Raw genomic sequence first — 22,698 nt, forward strand, 5'->3', positions numbered from 1 at the left:
TTATAACTGTGTTAAGAGATAGGCCTAATTATATAGGTTAAATAATACATTTTGCTTCATCATCTCATTTGTAGAGTTCCTGGGAAAGTAATAGGGGATGCATATTTGACGAGATACAGATAAAATTTCAGTTTTACATGAAATTTTTTGGTTTTGATTCCTTTCTTTGCAATGTTTCTGTTATTAACCAAAATCTCTAGAATAGATGATTTTTCTCTTGTTTGTTTTAAAATTTTTTTCTATGACTGTGTATTCTGGGATGGTCTTTCATTTGATCTAGTAATCCTTCCATCCCTAATAAAGGCATCAGTTTTCTAGCACCCATTATTTGTCTATGAGCAATGAAAAAAAAAATTAACTTCCATAAGCATTTTCTAATTACAGCAGTGGAAAAGCTAATTGGACTGTAGTGACGTGATACACTTCACTCTGCATCTTCAGTCATGTTTTTTTGAGAGTTCTGCTTGAAAGTCTCTACATTAGTGTTTCAACTAAATATAAGCCAAGAATGAAATATCCTTTAATATCAGGTTATTACTCAGGCAGCATGCAGAGTTTTGAGTGAGAAAGAATTGTGGAGATTAAACAGTTTAGATGGTTCACATAAATAACTTCAGGCTTCTCAGCCTTCTGAATGCATTAACAGAATTTTCATGTGGAATATTACTCTGGTATATATGTTTTAGTAAAGTTTAAGATTCTTGTAACTTGAGCAAATGTCATCCCAGAAGAGTGAGGAGAAGGATGTGATTTCTTCGCCATTGGGAAAATAAAGTTCAGTTAAACATCTTTTTCTGTTTTGAGGTATCAAATCCCCTTAAAATATCATATTTTATTTTAATTGGCAAATGTTATAGCTGCTAATTTGGATCCTAACTTATTTTGCTAAGTATTAAGTTCTGGCAATGAGAAAATATACATGTACCTAATGTTATTTATTATGCACAACTCTGATTTCAAGGAGTCTTTGCAGACCAGAAGTATCTGCTGCTATTCAGATATTGTTCTCTTTCTTCTCTTTGTGGTACTAGATATTGTTTTCCTGAATTTGTCATAATTTTTTCAGCTTCCTAATTCATGTTGTATTATTTACACTTCTTTTCCCATCACTTCTGATACAAATTGTATCTAATTTCTAACACCTACACTACGATCTCAAATGGCAGCATCAGTTTTTAAATAAATTAAATGATTAATGACTCTCAGTGTGGAAGCCAAACCCTTGACTTAGGTGTGGCTCCAGCAGAAGCATCTTCTTTGCATGGAATGTTCCAACTCGACTGGTGTTTGGGATGTTTATGTGTGTTTTCATGGCAAGGCCCCAGCCCACTGAAAAATCTGCCATAAGATGACTCACAATATTATGACAGAAGGTAGAGTCATTGTATGTTACTTAAAGGGCATTTAGTTTAATTTGTTCTTGATTATGCATAAAACTACTTAATAATGCTATGCAAATTGATATAAAATATATTTATAATACATTACAAATAACTTCTACAAAACTCATATATTTGCGGTATAGCCTTAAAAAATGCATGGACAATGCTTTTAAATCTATTTCAACTACAACAATTAAATATGTATTAGAGGATACTCATCATAACTGCAATTTCAACAGTTATTTTGAGTTAGTGGAGAGGTATCTCTGCAAGCTTACAGCATGTAAAAATGGCATTTATTTCTATTTAGAATTGCAAAAAATCCCCACTAGTAAACAAAAGGAGCAATATGGCAATCAGTGATTTCCTGAGCCATGTTTTTTGGATGCATTTTTCTCAGGCTAAAAAAAGTTCTTTACTGAGCTCTGGGAGGTAAACTCCTTTCCCTGTGGATTTGCAATATATCCCTCTACTACTTGTGAAGAGGAAAGGGTGATCTGCAGAGGGGGAGGCCCCAAGCCCTAGGCAGCATGATCTTGCTGTGCCTTGTGCCAGGTGCTTTTGCAATCAGTTGATAATACTTGTCTTTTCCCTTTCATAAGCCATCATTGGGCTTGTCCTCAGTCAGCTGTGGACCCTTCTGTCTGCTTTAAAGAACCAAAGACATGCACTATCAAGACAGGCATGAATGCCATCTTCTGTAGTATTTTCTCACGGACCAAGACTTTAGATAAATATAGACCACATAATCTAGTTCAGTATACTATGTGCTAAGAGTATAATTAACTGGAAATGGCAGCATTCATTGCAATTTCCCCTTGTTCTTAAAGGGAAACAGTAATATAATCCAATGCTGGTAGGAGTTGCAGGGATGGGAGAATATGTTTAAAAGGTGGGGAGGCATCTCTACAGAGTAGGCTCTTCTTCAGCTGGGCGGTGAAGCTGCAGAACGGATGTAAAATGATTTATTATGGAAGAGCAGTTGTTTTTATTGATTTCGTTACCTGTGTCACAGTGAGAATGACGTTACTTTTTTTTTTTAACTAAATGGAAGCTTTATTCTAAGGAGATTATTGTGTCAGTGTCTCTGCAGCTTGCAGCTTGTTTTCTGGGAATAGTCAAGGCTTTCACAACATGTCCTTTCATGTTCTGAAAATTGGCAATCGAACAGGCAGTGCAAGTGATTATTCTTGGGACATTTTTATCAAATGTGAAACAAATGTAAAGAAGGCAGGAGGAAAAAAATAACCTAAGCAACAGTGTTACGCTTACAAAAGCCTCTTGTCAGAACTGCTGTTAAAGCAATCTTTATTACTCATACCACTTCCATTATTGTGGCTGAAACAGGAGATGGGGGTGCTCAGTTTTCTTTTCTAGTATTGTCTTTTATTTTTCATGGATTTTCTATGCTGCTGAGAGCAACAGCTGATACTGGTTTCATTGCATTGTTTTCATTGCACTGAAATTCAGAGAAGAACAGCATGAGCTTGATCATGCTCCCACTAAGCATATTGGAAGTGGAAAGTCCCACTGCCTTAGGAGGATTATATTGCACTGCTTACATTTTGTTATTATTAAATGTTCTTTCAAAGCATAATGGGTGCAGTGTTATTATCTGTCTTGTAGTCTTGTCTTCAAAAGAGCACAAGGAAGACAGTGATTCTAAATGGCTGAAAAGAAATAGATTTTTATTTACAGTGCCCTTGTAGTTAGTTCAAAGACAAGATTGTACTGAGTTTCCCAAAGTTAATACCATTTGGTTATCAGGGGAATTTAGGATGCTGCCAAATGAAATGTTAACTTTAATTTTGAACAATTGTATTTAACAGTTTTATTTCTATCTCTTGCAATAATTTAAAACTTCTACTTGATAAAACTAAGAAAATAGTTTCTCTAGAAGCAAAAATGAGAAAATTTAAAAACTGAATTGTTTACTGAAAGTTGTATGCCAATTTTTTTGTTTTTAGGTCTTTTTTCATGGTGAGTCTGGTTTTCAGTAGTATAGGATTTCAGTAGCAAAGGTTTCAGACCCTTGTGGCTCTAGTTGACTTCAGTGAGATGAGCTTTCAAACATGCTCAGCATGTATGAAAATCCCTTATTTCTTTTTGGTGGACAGCTATGAAAATTCCAAGTGGTGAAAGAGGCAAAGAGTAACACACTGAGAATCACAAGATCTAAAACGTAGCTCCTACACAGCAAACATCAAGGACAATATTAGTTTTGATTAATTTTACATTAATTTAAAACAATAAAGTATTGATGCTGGTACAGGGTTGGTACAGGATAATAATTATGGGCCTTAAAAATATTTATAGGCAAGATTGGCTTAAGACAATTATTCCATTAAAGCAAGCATATTGTGGCTGGAAAAGGAGTTTAGCAGGATGAGGTGTGGAGGTAAAAGTGCATGGGACTGAGAGTTACCTATAAGAGAATTGGCACCAATGTATATCTGAAAGCAGGGCTTAAATGCCTTTGAAGAAGAACTCTTTAAAGCTCATCAGAAAAGATTAAAGTGATGTTTTTGTGACTAAACTTTGTTACTGTGTGTCTTCTGATTTGCTGAAGAACTTGATGCAGAATGACTGAAAACTTGTGAAAGCAATAGAAAGTAACTCCCTCCTGTAAAAGAGAAAAGTGAATTTAATCTTTTCAAGGGCAGTGGAAAGGACAAGGTGTTGAAATATAATGTCAATGCACATTAATAAATATGCATAAGAAAATAGAGGTGTATACAAGGGATGGCTGGAAACCAGCTTGTACATGAAGAGCAGACTGTTATAGTTTTCTGCCGCTTGTGTTTCTCAGTTAGCAGTGGTCTCAGCTTGTTCACCTGATTTTAGTGAAATTCTTTTATAATGAAAACTCTGTTGCTGTGTCTGTCCATGCTCATGGTTTGATTTACCAGTACAGCAGTAATTTAAAACTGGTAAAGAGTTGTAATCAAGTGTTGCTGTTTTTATTTGACAGGCCGGACCTGATAGACATGAATACCGTTGCTGTTCAAAGCAACCTTGCAAATTTAGAACATGCTTTTTTTGTAGCAGAAAAACTTGGTGTTGCCAGACTCCTGGATCCTGAAGGTAAGAGATCTACAGATGGCTTTGTTGCAAAACCCCCAACTAAAACCCCCAACATTAAAATAAAATCCAATCTGCCTGCAGGTTGTAGCTGTGGGCATTCTTACAACTATGTGATAAAGCACTGTTACATCTTGCTCTTTTAGATGTTGATGTTTCCTCACCTGATGAGAAGTCAGTAATAACTTATGTGTCATCACTTTATGATGCATTTCCCAAAGTACCAGAAGGTGGTGAAGGCATCAGTGCAAATGTAAGTAGGAAAACAACACAAGTGTAGTGCGTGAGCTACATTAATAAAAGTCTGAATTTCAGATCCAGAATGTTAGCTAGATCTTCCATAGGACTGCTGTCACACTTTCCTTTGACATGTTTTTTCTAGGCTGAGATTTTAGAGTCTTAGCTATTTCATGTCATGGGCATGAAAATATTTGTGCAAAGAGCTTAACTGAAAACAATGTGCCTGATTTGGAGAAAGATCGAGTCAAAGTTCTAACTTTTCAGTTGTGAATGTATAAATTATGCCTTTCTGATTCTTACCAACTTGAAATTTATTTATCTAGGAAATATTTTGTTTTCAGTAGAAGTATTTGGGATCAAAACTGAAGATGGAAATCATATATTTGAAAACTTCAATTGATCTTTAAAGAGCAAATATATATAGTCTCAGAATTGCAGGATTTCAAAATCTATTTTCTATATATGTGAATTCTTCAAAGCTGAAGTAGAATGAGTTCTTGATGATTTTCACCTCTTCTGTAATCTGGGTTTTGCTTTGGCAGGATGTTGAAGTCAAATGGGTTGAATATCAGAATATGGTGAACTACCTCATGCAGTGGATCAGACATCATGTCACGATAATGTCTGACAGAACATTTCCCAATAATCCTGTGGAGTTGAAGGTGAGGTGTGGTGGCTTGGACAGCTTGTTGGAATTGCACTTTATCTTACTGACTCAAAGCATACTTGAACAAATGACGTGCTTGTTGATTTATAAAATCACGTCAACTGTAGAACAGTACTACTCCTTAACCTTTTCAAAGTATAATCAATACTTTGCTAGCATATGAACAATCAAAAGCAAATCTTTACCTTGTCACAGATTATTTTTTGTAGAACTCTAGTTTGAACAGTATAAAGGTAAGCTTGTGAAGAATATTAGAAGAGGGTTTGGAGACTAAGGTTATAGTCACTGTAAATAAAACTTGATGTTATTTTTCATGTTTCTGTAGGCACTTTATAATCAATATTTACAGTTTAAAGAAACAGAAATTCCACCGAAGGAGACAGATAAATCAAAAATCAAACATCTATATAAACTGCTAGAGGTAAGTTTTAACATCGTTGAAATGTATAGAAGTTCCTTTTCTGTGGCGTAAAATAACAAATACATATGAATTTTTAAGGTCTGGATAGAATTTGGACGCATCAAACTTTCTCAAGGCTACCATCCAAATGATATAGAAAAAGAATGGGGAAAGCTAATTATTGCCATGCTGGAAAGAGAGAAGACCCTTCGGCCTGAAGTGGAGAGGTATGCTAGTGAATATTTGGCAGGCTTTGTTAATATATTTTCTGTTGTTTTAATCCATATTGAAATTTGTAAATATCTTCTTCTATGATGATGTCCATATTATTTTTCTAAATCAAGCATTTCTGCCTTTGTTCAAGGTCTGAAATTCTCTACCTGCCTAGAGGCAGGTCCAGATATAAACAATTTTGGTGGGCTCAGAAGGTTGTGATGAATAGCATCTGTTCCTCAGATCATCAAAGCACTTATGCACATATATAACCACTTTCTTTGTGCACTTAGTCAAAGCTGGCTTTATACCACTTCACTGTCTCATTCCATCTTGATTTCATATAAGGACCATCCTCATCCTTTACATGAAATGTGTATTTTTTTTGGTGCACAGCATTGTAGAGGTTTAAAAAAGTAGTGGGACTCAAGAGTACACCAAGTGTTTACATGTGGAAAGGCATAGTAGCCTTCCATGACAGTAGGCTGTGGGACACTTTTTACATCACTGATGACATATTAAGCATGATTAAAGTCTTGATGCAATCTTGAGAGCATTTTTTAATGGTATGTCTTTTAAAGTTCTGTGGGAGACACAGGTGCTATCCATTCATAAATTAAAAAGCCCTCTTAAAGTTGAAGTGATTTTTGAGGCTTCTACCTTTGAGTAGATATAGACACCTGGATCTGGATTCATTCTGCTTGACTTTATGCATCCAAAGGAGACATCTAAGATCTGAATCACTTCCTAGAGGATCTTGTCGCTGACTTTCTGGTGACAACAGGGTGACCTATCTCTGGTTTAGGTACCTGAAACTAGGTGTGAGGAATCCAGACCATTGTATAGGATGTCCTTAGCAAGAGAGATTTCAGTCAGAGGACAAAGACAGCCAGAACTGATTAAACATGTGTCATGCTTACAAGAGCAAGAGCATGACTGAAATGGCAGATTCAGTAGGAGGTATTGATTCACATCACCCAACTGTGGAACAAGTTCCTACAGAGGAATACAAAGTTGTCCACACTAAGTTTTCCCTCTTATGCAGAGCAGAACACTGGAAAGCAGCAGCAGAAATACAGCTTGCTAGGTCTTGTAGGTTAATCTGTCCTAACCTGCTGAAAGTAAAGTGTCTGGCTTCACCAATAGAAATTCTGTTCATACTTGCAGAAAGCAGGATTACCTTTGTTAAGAATGTGTGTAAATGACATTAGTTTATTTCTATTTTTTATATGGTCTGAGCACAGATAAACAAACATGAACCTAACTTCCTTCCCATATTTCAGGAAGGGTAAGCACACTTAGTGATGATAGGTCATATGGTGATAGTCACAACACGTCATGGTCACTGTAAAGAGAGAGAAAATGTCATTAAGTGCTTCTGGCATAGTCACCAAGTTAAAAGTATTGATTGATGTGGACACAAGAACATAACTCATGTTTGTTGCACTGGTTACCAGTGCATCTCATCATTATGAGGTGCTGATACAGCTGCTGCGGTGAAATTTGATTGTGGCAAAAATGTGACTTCAGCCAATACTAAAACCTAGTGAGTAATAAAACTTTGCTTGCAAGTCTGTCAAATACATCTCAAAATATCAACACAAACAGACAATGTGTGGCCAGATTGGTGTATGGGATCAAAATTAATATGGTGTCAATGAGGAGAGTGTCAAACTGAGCTCTAGTTTGCAAAACTAGCAGAGTTTGGCATTGCTGCAGGGGTGTGTCTGTGCCTTTGCTGAGCTCTGCTGTGTAAACAGTCACTTTATGGGATGGGTGTGGTTGTTCAGGAATTCTAAAAGCAGACAGTGAAATACTGAAAAAATCACCCCAGCTCAAAATCTGAGTTAAAAAGTAAATTTGAAAGTAGTGATCAGATTTTTCTTACTTATTTTCTGGTCAAAACAGCTGGAAGAATTTGGCTGTGAATGTGGAAGAAGATGAAGGGAAATTTTCAGGAGGACAGTGTAGTGGGACAGGGCAGTTGGTGAAGATGCATGCTTGGACAGTGCAGGAATGACAGTAGGTTGGATGGTGTATAGGTGTCTCAGATTATATTGTAATGAGTTGATTGACCCTGATACTCCCCCAGTTTTATTGTGCAGTTCTAGTTGAATGAAAAGGAGTCAGCCCAGCCTGGAAGTTATTTGTACTCTACTGTCGAGTGTGGATTTCTCCCTTCTCTCCTTTTTGAAACTTTCCATTGAAGAGTCCGAGAGATACCGCAAAGAGTTCTTTTAGTTCTTACTTGGTTTATAGCTATTTAGTGACACTTAAATAAAATATTTGGTGTGTCTGTTTCCTAGAGACGCCCCATTGTTGCTGCCTAGTCTGTACTTGCAAAGTTTTAATGCAAGGTAGGGAAGCCAAAAGCAAGGTAGCGTACATAGCCCCAGGTAAAATCCTTTGAAGAGCTGGCAGAATATTAATTGTTGGGTTTTAAATGTGCATACTGAAGCCTATATAAAGGAGGAGTCTAGGTGTTTCAAAAGCCAGTAGTGGAATTTCATCCCTAGAAGCTGTATGTTTTGCAGGGGTTTTATGTTCATTTTTCAGCAAATGCAAACAGCCAGAAGATCTGTGCTCTGGATGTAAAGATGAATAGCAGTAGTTACAGCTATCATAGCAGTGATTCGCTGTTTAGCAACAGCACTAGTACTCGAACCAGCGTCGACTCTAATGAGAATTTCCTTTCTGTTAATTGTGGTCCCACGCTGATTAAATCTTGTATAAGCTTTGGTAATGGAACCTTAGAAGGGAACAGGTAACTGACATATGCATTTGTACTTTGTGGTAGATGCTGTTGATTCATTTGTTTGTTTTTAAAGTCATGCAACATGATTGTAAGTAGAAATAACACAGTACTTATTTATTTTCCTGAAATGCTTTGGCATTATCTAGATTGGAAATGCTGCAGCAAATTGCAAACAGAATCCAACGGGACAGCCGGAGCTGTGAGGACAAACTGATACTTGCCCGGAATGCTCTGCAGTCTGTAAGTCAGTCAGTGATTTTACTTGTCTGTATTCATAAATTTATAGAAGTTGAATGGCAAAAATTTCTTAAGGGTTTGTGAGGGCAACCCTAATAGCTGCTACATTTATTTTCATTGTACTGTTAAGGTAGCATGTCATCAAGAAAATACCACAAATTGCCTAGAGTGTGTTCTGTTACAATTTTTTTGTTCTGTAGTTAATTAAATGCTTCACAATTGTTTCAAGTTAAGAACAAGTTTGTGGCTTTAAAAAAAAAAAAGAATTCTTAGAGCTGATATCACTTTGATTTTAGCTGCAAGGCTTATGACTTTCTCTCCTCTATTAAGGACACCAAGCGATTGGAGTCAGGGCTCCAGTTCCAACATGAAGCAGAGATAGCTGGGTATCTTCTTGAATCTGAGAATCTTCTCCGCCAGCAAGTGATTGATGCCCAAATTCTTATTGATGGAAAATACTATCAAGCAGACCAGCTTGTTCAAAGGTACTTTACAGTATATTTATGTGAATAAATAAATGTCCCAAATATGGATTCCCATTATGGAAAAAAATTTCAGTTCTTTATAACTATGCATAAACTTCATGGTCTGTCACTGGGCACCCAAATATCAGATATTCTGGTGGGTGCATTGCCCACAAATGTTGAAGACAACAGGAGCTATTTGTACTTATGAAAATGAAGTCAACCCCTGGACATGACTTAATGTTTAATGTTTATTAGATATCTGTGTGTAAAGATGTTAGCTTGTTTTATTGCACTTAAAACACATTTAGAATTTACTGACTTTGATTTTTTAAATGGGGGTGAAATTTCTGGTGGCACAGGTAATAAGTGAGGTAACATTAAGTTATGTGTGGCACTGTGTACAGTGTTGGCAGAAAGAAGCATTTAAACTGCATAATTCTGTTTTATGAAGAAGTGACTCCAAAGTTTTTTTTGGATTCATCCTTGGACTGATTGAGATGAAGTGCATAACTCCTTGGCAGTGAACTGCAGGTGTTTGATCTACTGCAACATGTAGTGTCTTGTAAGATTTCTGGTTTGTTGATTGTTCCCTGGAATTACGTATAGTGCATGTTAGCACCTATACCATTTTTTCAGTCTTTACCTGATTTCTGCATTTATTATCTGTATAGAACTATAAGCTGATATTCCCTGTACTTTATAATAAAAATATTTGTTTATAATATTTAAGTGCAACTAAAGTGTAAGAGATAATGTGAGCTCATATCACTACTCAGTTGATCATGATAAACCTTAATCATAAGAGTTAATTGTGGTTTTTTTTTTTAATTCTAATTTAATAGAGTTGCAAAACTTCGTGATGACCTGATGGCCATACGGACTGAATGTTCTTCTGTGTACAACAAGGGGCACGGGCTGACCACAGAGCAGACAAAGCTGATGATATCAGGAATAACTGAAAGCTTAAACTCAGGATTTACAACAAACCTAACGCCTGAATTAAATGCTGCAATGACACAAGGTTTAACACCTACTTTGGCTTCTTCCAGTTTGACATCTGGCCTCTCATCAGGTCTTACTTCCAGACTGACACCAACCATCACTCCCGCTTACCCATCAGGCGTCCCACCACGGTTAATTCAGAGCTATGTGACAGGAGTAGACAGTGGGACTCTGCAAACACTCAAACTGATGCAAATCAGAAAACCTCTTATGAAATCAGCTTTTGTGGATCAGAATTTGACAGAAGAAGAGGTGAACATGAAGTTTGTCCAGGACCTATTGAGCTGGGTGGAAGAAATGCAGGTAGCAATTTTTGCAGAAACAGTCCACTTTTAATGATTTACTTTTTATAGACCATGGCTAATCTTTTCTTCCTGTTTGTAAGGTTCAACTTGATCGAGTAGAATGGGGTTCAGATTTGCCAAGTGTTGAAAGCCATTTAGAAAATCACAAAAATGTCCACAAAGCTATTGAGGAATTTGAATCCAGCCTTAAAGAAGCCAAACTGAGTGAGGTACTGCACCATGTTCTTTATTTCTTTGATTACTTTCCTACTGAGTGACACATAAACTAATATTTAATTTTAGAATGGTGTTTGGATTTCACAGTCTTACCTTTATTTCTGATCTCTACATGACTTATGGTGAAATCAGAAGATCTAATGGTTTAACATATCTAACCTTTTTATTGTCTTTTGATCTCATGTACCAAATACAGATCCAAATGACTGCCCCTCTTAAACTCACTTACGCAGAAAAACTGCACAAACTGGAGAGTCAGTATTCAAAACTCTTGGTAAGTTAACCATACCTCTTCCATGTTCAGCTTTTCAGTGTGTATAATTTCTGCTAAGGGATGAGCTTTAAATTCTGATTCTTTTAAACCTTCTTCTTTTCCTTTTAATAAAGAACACATCAAGAAATCAAGAAAGGCATCTAGATACTCTTCACAATTTTGTGTCTCGTGCTACTAGAGAGTTGATATGGCTGAATGAAAAAGAAGAGGAAGAGGTTGCATATGACTGGAGTGAAAGAAACCCCAATATAACAAGAAAAAAGGAATACCATGCAGTATGTATTGCTAATGTAATCCAGAGGGAGTAATTAAAAGATCTTTAATAATTAGATAGAGTTCTAAAACTTTATTTTTTGTCTTAAAAAAGGAATTAATGAGAGAACTTGATGAAAAAGAAGAAGTTATTAAATCAGTACAAGAAATAGCTGAGCAATTGCTTCTTGAAAACCACCCAGCCAGGCTAACCATTGAGGTAAGTTAGTAAAACCAGCACCAAAACAGGAAACGTTTTGGGATTTAAAAGAGCTGAGTTTCGGGGGAAAATGGGGAAAAGAAAGCAAATGTAGAGAAAATTAAACAAGACTCTAAATTAAAGGGGCCTTCTAAAATTTCCTCTTCAGCATCTCTGTGTATTTATCTTCCAGTTTCAAAAAAGTAAAACCACTTTTATAAAGTTATGGGTATACCTTGGATTGCTTAGATGAAATCTCCTGAAACTCTAAAATTAATTGGTCTGCGGAGATGTTTCTGGTCATTCAACTTCTAGAGCTGTTGATACAAATTGCATTGGCAGACTGAGGGCACAGAACAGTCCTTATGTGGTTTCTTTCCTGTTGGATTGAAAGAAATTTTAGTGAGAGCCTTTGTCATCACTTACTGTATGTGCAGGTTCCTAGTATGATTTAGGGTTGATTTCATAACTTACTTGTCAGTGAATTATGCAACTTGTTTGGATGGCAAAAATCTGATCAGGTGATATGATTTACTTCAGGCTTGAATCTAGTTCTATGTTATATATGTAAAGAATTTACAGAAAAAAAATATTGTAGCTGTTGTAGCATCATAACAGGTTTTCAAAAGAGAATGTAAAACAATTTTCCTTGTAGACCTTCAAGGAAAGAGTAGATACAGGCCGTGAGTGGTAAAGACTGAAACAATAAAAAACTGATTTATTATAGAAGAATAAAAAAAGTCAGAGGGAATGTATTTATATTGTTCTTCAGCTCTGCAAGTTTACATGTGCAAAAATGGGAAACATGAAGAAAACCCCTCCCTTCCTTCCTTCTTGTGATATCTACTTTGAATAATAAATGACTTTTTTTTTGTAATGTGGGCAATTCTATTATTTAAAAGTGTAGCCTGTTCTAATGGGCTCTTACTGGTGTAGTGTAAAAATACACTGAAAATGCCTGTTATAAAACCAGGCCATCGCAGTCACGATGACTGTGCAGGTTATGCTGTCTCGAAAGATACTATATTGGGATATTTATAAAAACATCCTTAAAAAAATGTATCCTTTTCTACAGAACAATATATGCATTAATGCATCGATTTGAAATTCCTGGAAGACACTGGAAAAGCTGTTTCGAACGGGGGATGACAGGAGTCGAGACCCCGAGACCGGGGTGATTTCCCAAAGGCAGCAGCGCCCCCTGCTGGCGAGGGCGCGTGCGGCTCCTCGCGGGTGCCGCGCTTTGCGCCGCTGAGACCCAAAGCGGGATCTCGGCCCCGGGCCTGGGGTGGGCGTCCATCGTGCGTTCTGTGCTACTTCAGTTCACGAATTGTATCCAGGCAAGGCTCCAGCTATTCTGATTGAGTACACGGGCACACAGAATTGTAGCTGAGCCTAGGCTGGAGGAATCTCTCAGGAGCTGGAGTACTATCAGGGATTTGTTTGGCCAAATTCTGACCAGGCCAGAGGATAATGATTTCACAGTCCCTCTGGGCAAGTTTTATTATGTTTGACTATGCTGTGACAGGGTTTCTTTCTCACATCTCATTGGAATTTTCCTTGCTGCAGCTTAGTTTTCCAGAGTGAGGTGGTCAGGTTTTAGTTGTTTGTGTTTGCTGCATTACTTTTGTGTTTCCTAAATTCTGTAAAGATATGCAAGTTTTAGTTTTCATTTCCATTTGTAAAATATATCTCTCTTCCTTAAAGGCCTATAGAGCTGCAATGCAGACACAATGGAGTTGGATTCTTCAGCTCTGCCACTGTGTTGAACAACATTTGAGAGAAAATGCTGCATATTTTGAGGTAAGTAAGTAAATCAATCAGAATACAAAATCTTTTAAGTTCTGTTCATAGTCAAAAAGTTCCAACAAAAGCTCTAGTTGTAATTGTAGAATTGACATTTGTCTTGTACAATCACTAGATGATAAGCCATGCTCCCACAGTGTTGCCACAACTCAATTTCTTCACTACAGGTATGTCAGTTCACAGCAGATGAAAATCTGGCCTGAGATTTTTTCAGTGCCTGTCGTGCACAACTGCTGTCAATGGATTTTCTGTGGATGATGTGGCGTGGAGGGTGGTTAGTGATGCCCATGGGAGAACATATTCTAGATGGTTATTCCAGGACTACTCAAAGCAAAATGGAATGTGCAGCATTAATAACAAACACAGTCAAGAGCACCCTGACAGCAGATACATCCATCTGCTGAAACACCCATATGACTATCTCTTTGTCACCCATTCACATACTCAGCAAATGATAAAGTTATTTGCATGAACATGATAGAGGAGTTTTGTTGTTAGTTTTGTTTGTTTTTAAATCTACTAATTTAAAACATTTAAATTATAAGGATGAATCCTTAGCGTCTTCTGGGTTGTGTGGTTGAGGAGAAAGGGAGGTGATGAAGGGGTGAGATGCCTTTGGACTGAGAAGGATGAGATCCCAAAGTTTGGAACAGGACACTGGAGAAGACAAAGCAATTTGAGCTCCTTGTGACAGGGGGAAGAAACTGGACTTCTGGATTTAAGAAAGGGACTTAAGGGAGAGAATGGGATTTTCCTTCCCAGTTGTGCCTAACCAGGACCCTTGTTTGGGTGTGCAGATACCCTTGCAGAACTGCCAAGTGTGGCAGCTCATTTCCCTTCCTGAACAAAATGTTTACCTTACCTGTGATACCTGGATTTTGCAGCTAGTTTCTATAGTTTGTAGGATTTGTCTGTGTTTTCTATATGAAACTAATTGTAATTCAAAGGAAAGCAAGATTGGCTTAATAAATTTTTTTCATTGCAGGAATGCTCATTAACTGTAGGTTCAATAGCTGCAGAATTAGTTTTGCATGTAGCTCATACTGAGAATAACTGGTGATAACAGTGTGTGCCTTTTTGAAGAGTACATTTAGACATGAGATCATGAGTAGCTGAGTGTGGTGCAATGATCAAGTGATGAGAAAAGGTTGTTTTAAAAGACAGCACTTGAAAACTTCAGTGTAGCTGATTCTGCATTTTTTTGTTTGTTTAAAAATAACCCAGATAATTATTTTATCCTAGTTTTTCAGTGATGCCAAAGAAGCCATGGAATATTTGAAGAATTTAAAAGATACCATATACCGAAAATACAGTTGTGATAGATCAAGCAGTCTTCATAGGCTGGAAGACCTTGTCCAGGAGTCTATGGTAAGATCTTTAGTAGGATCCTATTAGCAGGAGCTACAATTAAACAAGAAATGTCTAGGTTATGGTGGGATATAAAATGTCTTAAGAGTATTCATTTAAAGTAAAGGAAAAAACGCTGATTTTTTCAGAACTTATAAATAAATTACTATTTTTCATAACTTTAAAACACAGTTTTATTTGTTTATATTTACAATACCAGATATATGAAGACAGTGACTTCAGAAAGATACTTGGTTTTCATAAAATGTGTTACTTTTAGGAAACACAGTAGAAGGAGTCGGGGGGAAAAAAACAGGATCTAAGAGGCAGTATTCTGGACATGTATTCTGGACATCTCTGATGATGTATTCTTTTCTTAACTGTTCTAGGAAGAAAAAGAACAACTCTTGCAGTATAAGAGCACAGTAGCAGGCCTTGTGGGAAGAGCAAAGGCAATAATTCAGCTGAAGCCAAGGAACCCTGACTGTGTACTCAAAACATCCATTCCAATTAAAGCCATCTGTGACTATAGACAAATTGAGGTTAGAAAAAAAAATTTCCTCAAACCAATTACAGATGTAAGAATTCAGCTAAAGTTTCATTAATTACCATGTTCCTGGAGAAAGCTGGGCTGTAAATTTCTTCCACCCTAGTAAACAAGAGCAAATCCTTTGCTTGGAACATTAGTTTTGTTGTTCTGTTGCCTTATTTATTGACAGCATTAGCAGAAGTGCTTTGTACAATTATTTTGTAATGCTTGGCTCATCAAATGATTCTGCTTTTCTGTTAATACTAGATAACTATTTACAAAGATGATGAGTGTGTATTAGCAAACAACTCCCATCGTGCTAAATGGAAAGTCATTAGCCCAAGTGGTAATGAGGCCATGGTTCCATCTGTGTGCTTTACAGTTCCTCCACCAAACAAAGAAGCAATAGATACAGCCAACAGGTAGGGACAAAGTAAAACTACCTATTTTCTATTCATATCTACTTACATGAAACTAGGGTTAAAAGACTTTCCCATTTTTTTTGGTTGGGTTTTTTTGTCCTTTGTCAGGGGGAGGGGTTCAGGGGTTTTTTGGGTTTTTTCTCCCTGCCTTGTTATCATGTGTTACCCTGATCTGAAGTTGGAATATTTTTATTTCAGGATTGAACAGCAATTCCAGAATGTTCTGGCCCTTTGGCATGAGTCACATGTAAACATGAAGAGTGTGGTGTCCTGGCATTACCTGACAAATGAAATTGAAGTTGTTCGAGCTGGCAATGTTGCCTCGGTAAGTGTTATGACTAGGAAGGGCTCTTAACCGTTTACTAGGAAGTCATAGGATGACTAAAACTGTGTGAGATCACAAACTGTTGCAAACAATATTTGCAATACTGAAAATTACACTTTCCTACCTAATTGATCACTGTTACTGTTGGAAGAGGAACCTGAGATAATTCTTGAGGTGTCCCTACTTGTCCTTGCTATTGTTTGTTGCTGCATGGCATTAGATGGGAGAAATGAAATCTGATGTAGGGTTGGCTTAACAGAGGCCTTTCCCGATGTGAAAGATTGAAAAGGATTTTATGTTGAGTGTAAACTATCAGCTGTCAAGTAGACTCCAGCTAAGGAACAGTGAGCTTTCAGAACCTCTATACCATCTTAGTAATTGATCAGTATTGCTTTTTGATAAAAAAGCTTCACAGGAATTGTGTGAGTGATGCACCATTGCTGACTGTGCTTTGGGTCTATAATCTGTTGCAGATAAAGACAATGCTGCCAGGTGAACATCAGCAGGTTCTAAGCAATTTACAGTCCCGCTTTGATGATTTTGTGGAAGACAGCCAGGAGTCCAAAATCTTTACAAGTTCTGATACAGCACAGCTGGAAAGGGAAGTTAATGTTTGCAAGCAATACTATCAAGAGCTTCTGAAGTCTGCAGAAAGAGGTAAAACTTAGCTTAGAAATGTAGAAAGATGTCCTTATGAGAGAGATTTTGTCCTTGACCTTAAGATCTCTTTTCTCATGATGATATTGTTACTGCCTGTGTCCTTTTGAACAGAGTCATTTTAACAAAGTGTGCAATTCCATTGTATAGAAGCTCTTAATTTTTTTAAACTTTGTATATATTAAGCTACGTAAAAATATTGATGTGTTACATAATATACAGAATGCTGCAAAAAATTGTACACCTATAAATTTTTTATGTGCTTGACGGCTCACTGCTTAGTCCTGTGTTCCTTGTTTTTGAATGCTGGAAAAACACCTTGATTACTGTGTTGAGATTGTAACAGAATCAGAACTTATTTCACCCTGTTAAGGCAAGGAAAACATCCTAGCTACTTTCCTGGCTCCACAGGATGCCTGTAGTTACTGCTGTCTTAACTCTAATTAACGCTGTATTAATACAGTGAGAACAGAAAGCTTAAAATAGCTCTTCTGATTTACTGTTGAGTAGTTGATGACTTAAAGAAATACAGTAGTGCAAAGCTGATTACTTCATTAACAAAGTTCACTAAGCTTCAGGAAAGATGTGGTGCCCTGTGCATCTGAAAGACGATTTATGTCCCTGATACCACTGATTAAAAGAATCAGTCACCAAATTTAGCAATGTCACCATGGAGGTAATGCCTGTGCAGAATGATCAGAGGTAGTAATTTTTCATGTGTGAGGAGATGATTTAATGAAAAGAAAAATTAAGAGCTCCTAAGATTTGCCTTATAATCAAAATTTCAATGGAAACTGATGGCATTTTGGCCAGTCATGAAAACACCTGTAGAGCAATGACTTTATAAAGTGTGAGGAGTTATGGTGAAAATGGCATGATGTCTTTGCTGGCTAACATATGTCTTAATTCTTTCAACAGAGGAGCAGGAAGAATCTATTTATAATTTGTACATCTCTGAAGTCAGAAATATCAGACTACGACTGGAGAGTTGTGAGGAGCGGTTAATACGGCAGATCCGGACGCCAATGGAGAGGGATGATGTACATGAAAATGTGCTTAGGATTTCAGAGCAAGAGGTGAGCCTTTGAGAAAGTCTGTTTTAGCTAGGAAAAGTCATATTTAAAAAAAAAAAATATCCTGACTTTTGAGTGTAAGCCAGGAAGGTTTGCAGTGTACCTTGAAAAGAGGAGTCAAATATTTATCTTGTGTTTGTGTGCAAAAAGATGCTGATCAATGGTATCTCCATTAGTTTCCCTATTGCATATATGTTTCTCTTCAATTTTTTTCAATGGTGTCATCATCCAAGAAGTAAAGGAGGGCAGACCTGTACTCATAGTGATATATAAAGTGTATATCAGGTTGATGTAGGATGAAAGCACTATCAATCACCTTTCATTTTACAGAAATTGAAGAAAGAACTGGATCGACTCAAGGATGACTTGGGAGTCATCACGGATAAATGTGAAGAGTTTTTCAGTCAAGCTGCTGGTTCCCCTTCAGTCCCTACTCTGCGCTCTGAACTCAATGTTGTTATACAAAACATGAACCAAGTTTACTCCATGTCTTCTATTTTCATAGATAAGTACGTACTAGGCTGTCTTCTATCACACATGCTTTAGTTTACCGTTTTCTCTTAAATTGAAACTATTAGTATGAATAATACTGATCAAGGAAAAGGGAGTTAACATTTAAACATTGTATAAAGGGGTACCCTATGACATGAAAAGTCTGAAAAACACGAATGTGTTGAGTGTTGGTATTGATGGTTCAGTTAACAGGGTGTCTGTTTTTCAGATTAAAAACAATCAATTTGGTGCTGACAAACACCCAAACAGCAGAATCATTAGTAAAACACTATGAAACTAAGTTGTGTGAAGAAGAGGCAGTAACGGCTGACAAAAACAATATTGAAAATCTGATGGGTACATTAAAGGTAAGAGCTGGCTGGTGCCTTTTCATGGGCAAATCAAGAAAATAAGACAAAAGGTGTCTTTTAACACCTGATTTCATTATGCTTCCCTCTACAGTGTGTCAAACATTGGCTTGTGTATTTAGTTTTAGGTGGTATTAGAATTGACATATCAGAAAAAACTGGCAGCTTTGGAGCATTAGGATTTGGATAGGTTGAAAGCATGTTCCTGCTGTTACAAAATGCATTAAAGTACTTGAACTTACAAAAGTGGCACTTGTTAATGCTGCAGTAAGATTTTCTTTGCCCTTCAGAAGGTAGCATATATGTAGGGTAACATAAACATATATTTATGTTATGTAAATTTGACCACAATAACATCCTTTCTACTGCTTTGGTGTTCTGATCAGGGATTCTTAGGAAGTTTGGCAGAATCTTTAAGAAATGGAAAGATTAAAGTTCAGCATTTTTTGTTTGCTGTATATAACTCATTTTGATATTACAAATTATGAGTAATGCTTTTTTGCTAGACAGAATGATTGGCATCTGCCTAATAATTTTTTTTTGAAAGCTGTAGTTTCTAAGGTGAGTGTGTTCATTTGATCTCTGTTTTGTGGGGATTGCTGTTACTTAGAATTATTTTGCAGTTTATTGCTTCAGACCCGTTCTAGTGCCACTTGAGTATTTGAGCACACAGAAATAAAATATTAATTGAAATATTTTTATTGATTCATTTATACAGCATACTTGTGTAAAATACTAATTTATAAAATAGTGTCATAATTTAGGAGTTATTTACAACTTTTTTTTAATCACCTACTAGCAATGGAGATCTGAAGTAGATGAGAAAAGACAAACATTCCATGCCTTAGAGGATGAGCTGCAGAAGGCAAAGATGATCAGTGATCAGATGTTTAAAATGCACAAGGAACGTGATCTTGACTTCGACTGGCACAAAGAAAAAGTTGATCAGTTGGCTGAGAGGTGGCAAAATGTTCATTCTCAAATTGAAAATAGGTTTGTATGACTTTTTATTATAATCTGTTCATGGTTTATACCTTTTTTTTTTTTCTTTCTGAGGAAAAACAATCAGAAATGAATGTTAAAACAGGTCTGAATAGTTTTCTGAACTGTTTTTGGAATGTGCTGGGATGAAGACCTTTATTGTGCTGTTGACAACATTGCCTTAGTTTTCCAGTGGAAATGTTTGTGACTGTTAAGTTCCAAAAGAGGAACAAGATACAGAAACTTACTACTTACTGATACAAAGTGGAGATAAATTGTCATTTTTCTTTAAAAAAAAACAAACCTGCAGAAATGGCTGGCAGTCCTGTGGAAATACCATCTGTTTCTCTACATAATTAGTTCTGATGGGCTAAATTGATGAGCTGATTCATCAGTTATGATTGGATTCATGTTGATTTGCTTTTAATTACTCAAGTGCTAAGTCTGGAAGTTCTTAGCTTCCATTGACTTCTGTGTTAATTTTTGGTGCAATAACTTTTTGGTGAAGTGCCTTTTATTTTTTAAAATATCCAGTATCCAGTAGAGATAGTGCTCTAAATTCAGCCCTTTACTGTCAAGCTGATACTGAAAAATGTTGCTGAAGTGCACGTGCCTACGCAGATGTGCATATACAGCAGAACACACCTACCTGTATTTCTGAAGATGTCCATACATGAAATTCCTGGAAATGCTTTTTTCTTCAGTCTCTACAGTCCTGTTTCCTGTATGTAAAGGAAGCAGAACTGTAGAGGCTGAAGGAAAAAGTATGGGCAAGTGTTGAGGAATTCTGTACTCTGCAGTCTGAACTTATTTCCTTTGAAATGTACTTTAGTTTGTTATTATAGATTACCTGAACAAGAACATTGAAGATGGTGCTGTTGATGTAAAAGTCACACAATAACCTGTTGCATTTTTGTCCTCCTTTTCTAAGGGGTGTATATACATTCAGGTGCAATATTGAAGTTATTCACTTGTAATTAACTAGTTTATTTGTGTCTGTTTAATATTGCTGGAAGTTAGAAAGGAGATGGGAAAAAGGCCACTCCTTTAAAGCTGGCTGCAGAATAGCTAGCTTTGCTGAGTTTTCATCAGCTGTTAGTATGACATAATTTAAATGATTAAACAGTAGTTTTATGAGGTACTGAAGTGTTCTGATTTCTTCAAGAGAGTAAGCATGAACCACATGCTCTACTGCCAGGACTGTATCCTGAACAGAATATGCTGAAAAATGACTGCTTATACATAGTGTCTTCTGGTGTAAATATGACAGATTGTGGTGACTGCAGTATAGAGCTGTAAACAAGCTGCTTTCTGCAAATATTGTCTCTGCTTCTTCCTATCAGCTTGACACTGATAATCATTATACAAAACGTATGTACAAATATTGGCTGCAGTTATCATGATCCTTTCTCTTTTTCATGGTTATTAGCTTTAAAACATGCTTAAGTATGAAACCTGAGCAAAAAAATTTCCTTTGCTTGCTCTTTTTTAATCTCCTTTTGGCATCTCATGAACAGCACTCTAGCAATTCAAAGTATTCATTCCAAGTTGAACTGTAAAAGGTTGTATATTTCTGTTTATTCTGCAGTGTTGAGTGGTCATATTTATATGATCTTTTTAGTAGAATCATAGAATATCCTGAGTTAGAAGGAACCCACAAGGATTATCTAGTCTAACTCCTTGCTCTGCACAGAGCAACCATCAAAATCACACCATGATAACAAGTAACAGTATAAGGATCAGGAAAGAAAAACTGTCGGTATCTCCCTCAGTATGGAAATTACTTTAAAGAAATACACAGACCTCTCTGTTTTAGGTCAAAAACATGATTTAAAATTAGATGTATATGTTCAATTACTTTTGCACATTAGCATATTTACTGTCTTCAGTTTTAGTGTAGCTCCTGCTGTTTTGTGGGAAGTATGGAGAGAATGGTGAACCCCTACTTGATTCCAGCATGGCACACTCCTTCTTGATTCATAGATCACATTTTAAATACTCTCACTTCTTGTAACAGAGCTGATTGCTGTAGCAGAGCCCTCCCTCTTTCCTGGTATTTCCAGTGCTCATAGAGTTTCAAGCAGTCAAACAGGCTAATGAGGGATATATAGAGTTTCTTGTGTAGTAGGATCTCTCCTGGATGCCCTTTATGACAAATGGAAAGGGTTCATCAAGCTGGGAGCCCTAGTGTTTGAGAAGTGAATTTGCTGTTTAATTAGTGTTACACCAGTATGTTTATACTGTGAACTGTAACAGAGCTAAGGCATTTAAAGCTGTTAAAGCTGTATTTGCCATAGTGTTTTATTTTTTGTCTTTAATAATCATCTTCTCCCCTTTGATTTATCTTCTAAAATAAAATCAGGTTGCGTGACTTAGAAGGTATTAATAAATCTCTGAAGTATTATAAAGATACTTACAATTCTTTGGACACTTGGATTCAACAAGTGGAAGACACTCAGCGAAAGATTCAAGAAATACATCCTGAAAATAGCAAAGCATTGGCTAAGCAATTGAACCAACATAAGGTATGAAAGGGATGTCATTGTGGCAAACCACTGTGGTAAGCACTGATCAAAGAATTACAAGAATTACAATATCAGTGATCTCAATATTGATTATTCATATGAGGGGCTTATATCCATCAGCCCTTACTCTAAAGCTCCAAGTAATCACCAGATTTTCTGATTTTGTCTTTATAGTGCAACCATGAATATATCACCCAGTGACAATTGTCACTGTTTTATAGACCAGACTGGTCCTCAAGTCTGCAAGCACATCAAAACCTTAAAACTTCTGGACTTGCCTTACCACATAATTTCATATTTAGTGCTGCTTTCTTTTTTTTTATGGATGTAGAAATATTTTCATGGAAGCAGAGCTAAACTCAAAATGTGTCTCCTACAAGAAGGAAATGCAGTATAAATAGACAGGATAATAAATTATATGCATGAAACTATATATTCCTGATTTTATTTTAAGTTAATTCACCAGCTATTAACCTGGCAGGT

The 22,698-nt window shown here is 36.5% G+C and overlaps 1 protein-coding gene across 6 annotated transcripts in view; it reads left to right on the top strand.

Moving 5' to 3' along the window:
- DST (dystonin) overlaps positions 1–22,698 on the top strand; it is a 288,925-nt gene that overhangs the window by 138,148 nt on the left and 128,079 nt on the right. For 4 of the 6 annotated variants that reach the window (XM_053974362.1, XM_053974363.1, XM_053974357.1 and 1 more), the window contains 23 exons: positions 4,354–4,466; positions 4,610–4,716; positions 5,246–5,365; positions 5,696–5,791; positions 5,870–5,997; positions 8,885–8,978; positions 9,306–9,460; positions 10,285–10,747; positions 10,830–10,958; positions 11,162–11,239; positions 11,353–11,514; positions 11,607–11,711; positions 13,398–13,493; positions 14,739–14,864; positions 15,233–15,385; positions 15,640–15,794; positions 15,993–16,119; positions 16,593–16,776; positions 17,695–17,852; positions 18,180–18,358; positions 18,571–18,709; positions 19,509–19,702; positions 22,053–22,215. In XM_053974362.1, the coding sequence (XP_053830337.1) occupies positions 4,354–4,466; positions 4,610–4,716; positions 5,246–5,365; positions 5,696–5,791; positions 5,870–5,997; positions 8,885–8,978; positions 9,306–9,460; positions 10,285–10,747; positions 10,830–10,958; positions 11,162–11,239; positions 11,353–11,514; positions 11,607–11,711; positions 13,398–13,493; positions 14,739–14,864; positions 15,233–15,385; positions 15,640–15,794; positions 15,993–16,119; positions 16,593–16,776; positions 17,695–17,852; positions 18,180–18,358; positions 18,571–18,709; positions 19,509–19,702; positions 22,053–22,215 (3,424 nt within the window). Of the gene's footprint in view, positions 1–4,353; positions 4,467–4,609; positions 4,717–5,245; positions 5,366–5,695; positions 5,792–5,869; positions 5,998–8,551; positions 8,748–8,884; positions 8,979–9,305; positions 9,461–10,284; positions 10,748–10,829; positions 10,959–11,161; positions 11,240–11,352; positions 11,515–11,606; positions 11,712–13,397; positions 13,494–14,738; positions 14,865–15,232; positions 15,386–15,639; positions 15,795–15,992; positions 16,120–16,592; positions 16,777–17,694; positions 17,853–18,179; positions 18,359–18,570; positions 18,710–19,508; positions 19,703–22,052; positions 22,216–22,698 lie in introns of those variants that run through there. The other 2 variants (XM_053974360.1, XM_053974361.1) reach the window with 1 other exon arrangement.

The sequence above is a fragment of the Vidua macroura genome, chromosome 3 (assembly GCF_024509145.1).
Source record: "Vidua macroura isolate BioBank_ID:100142 chromosome 3, ASM2450914v1, whole genome shotgun sequence".
NCBI classification, from domain to species: domain Eukaryota; kingdom Metazoa; phylum Chordata; class Aves; order Passeriformes; family Viduidae; genus Vidua; species Vidua macroura.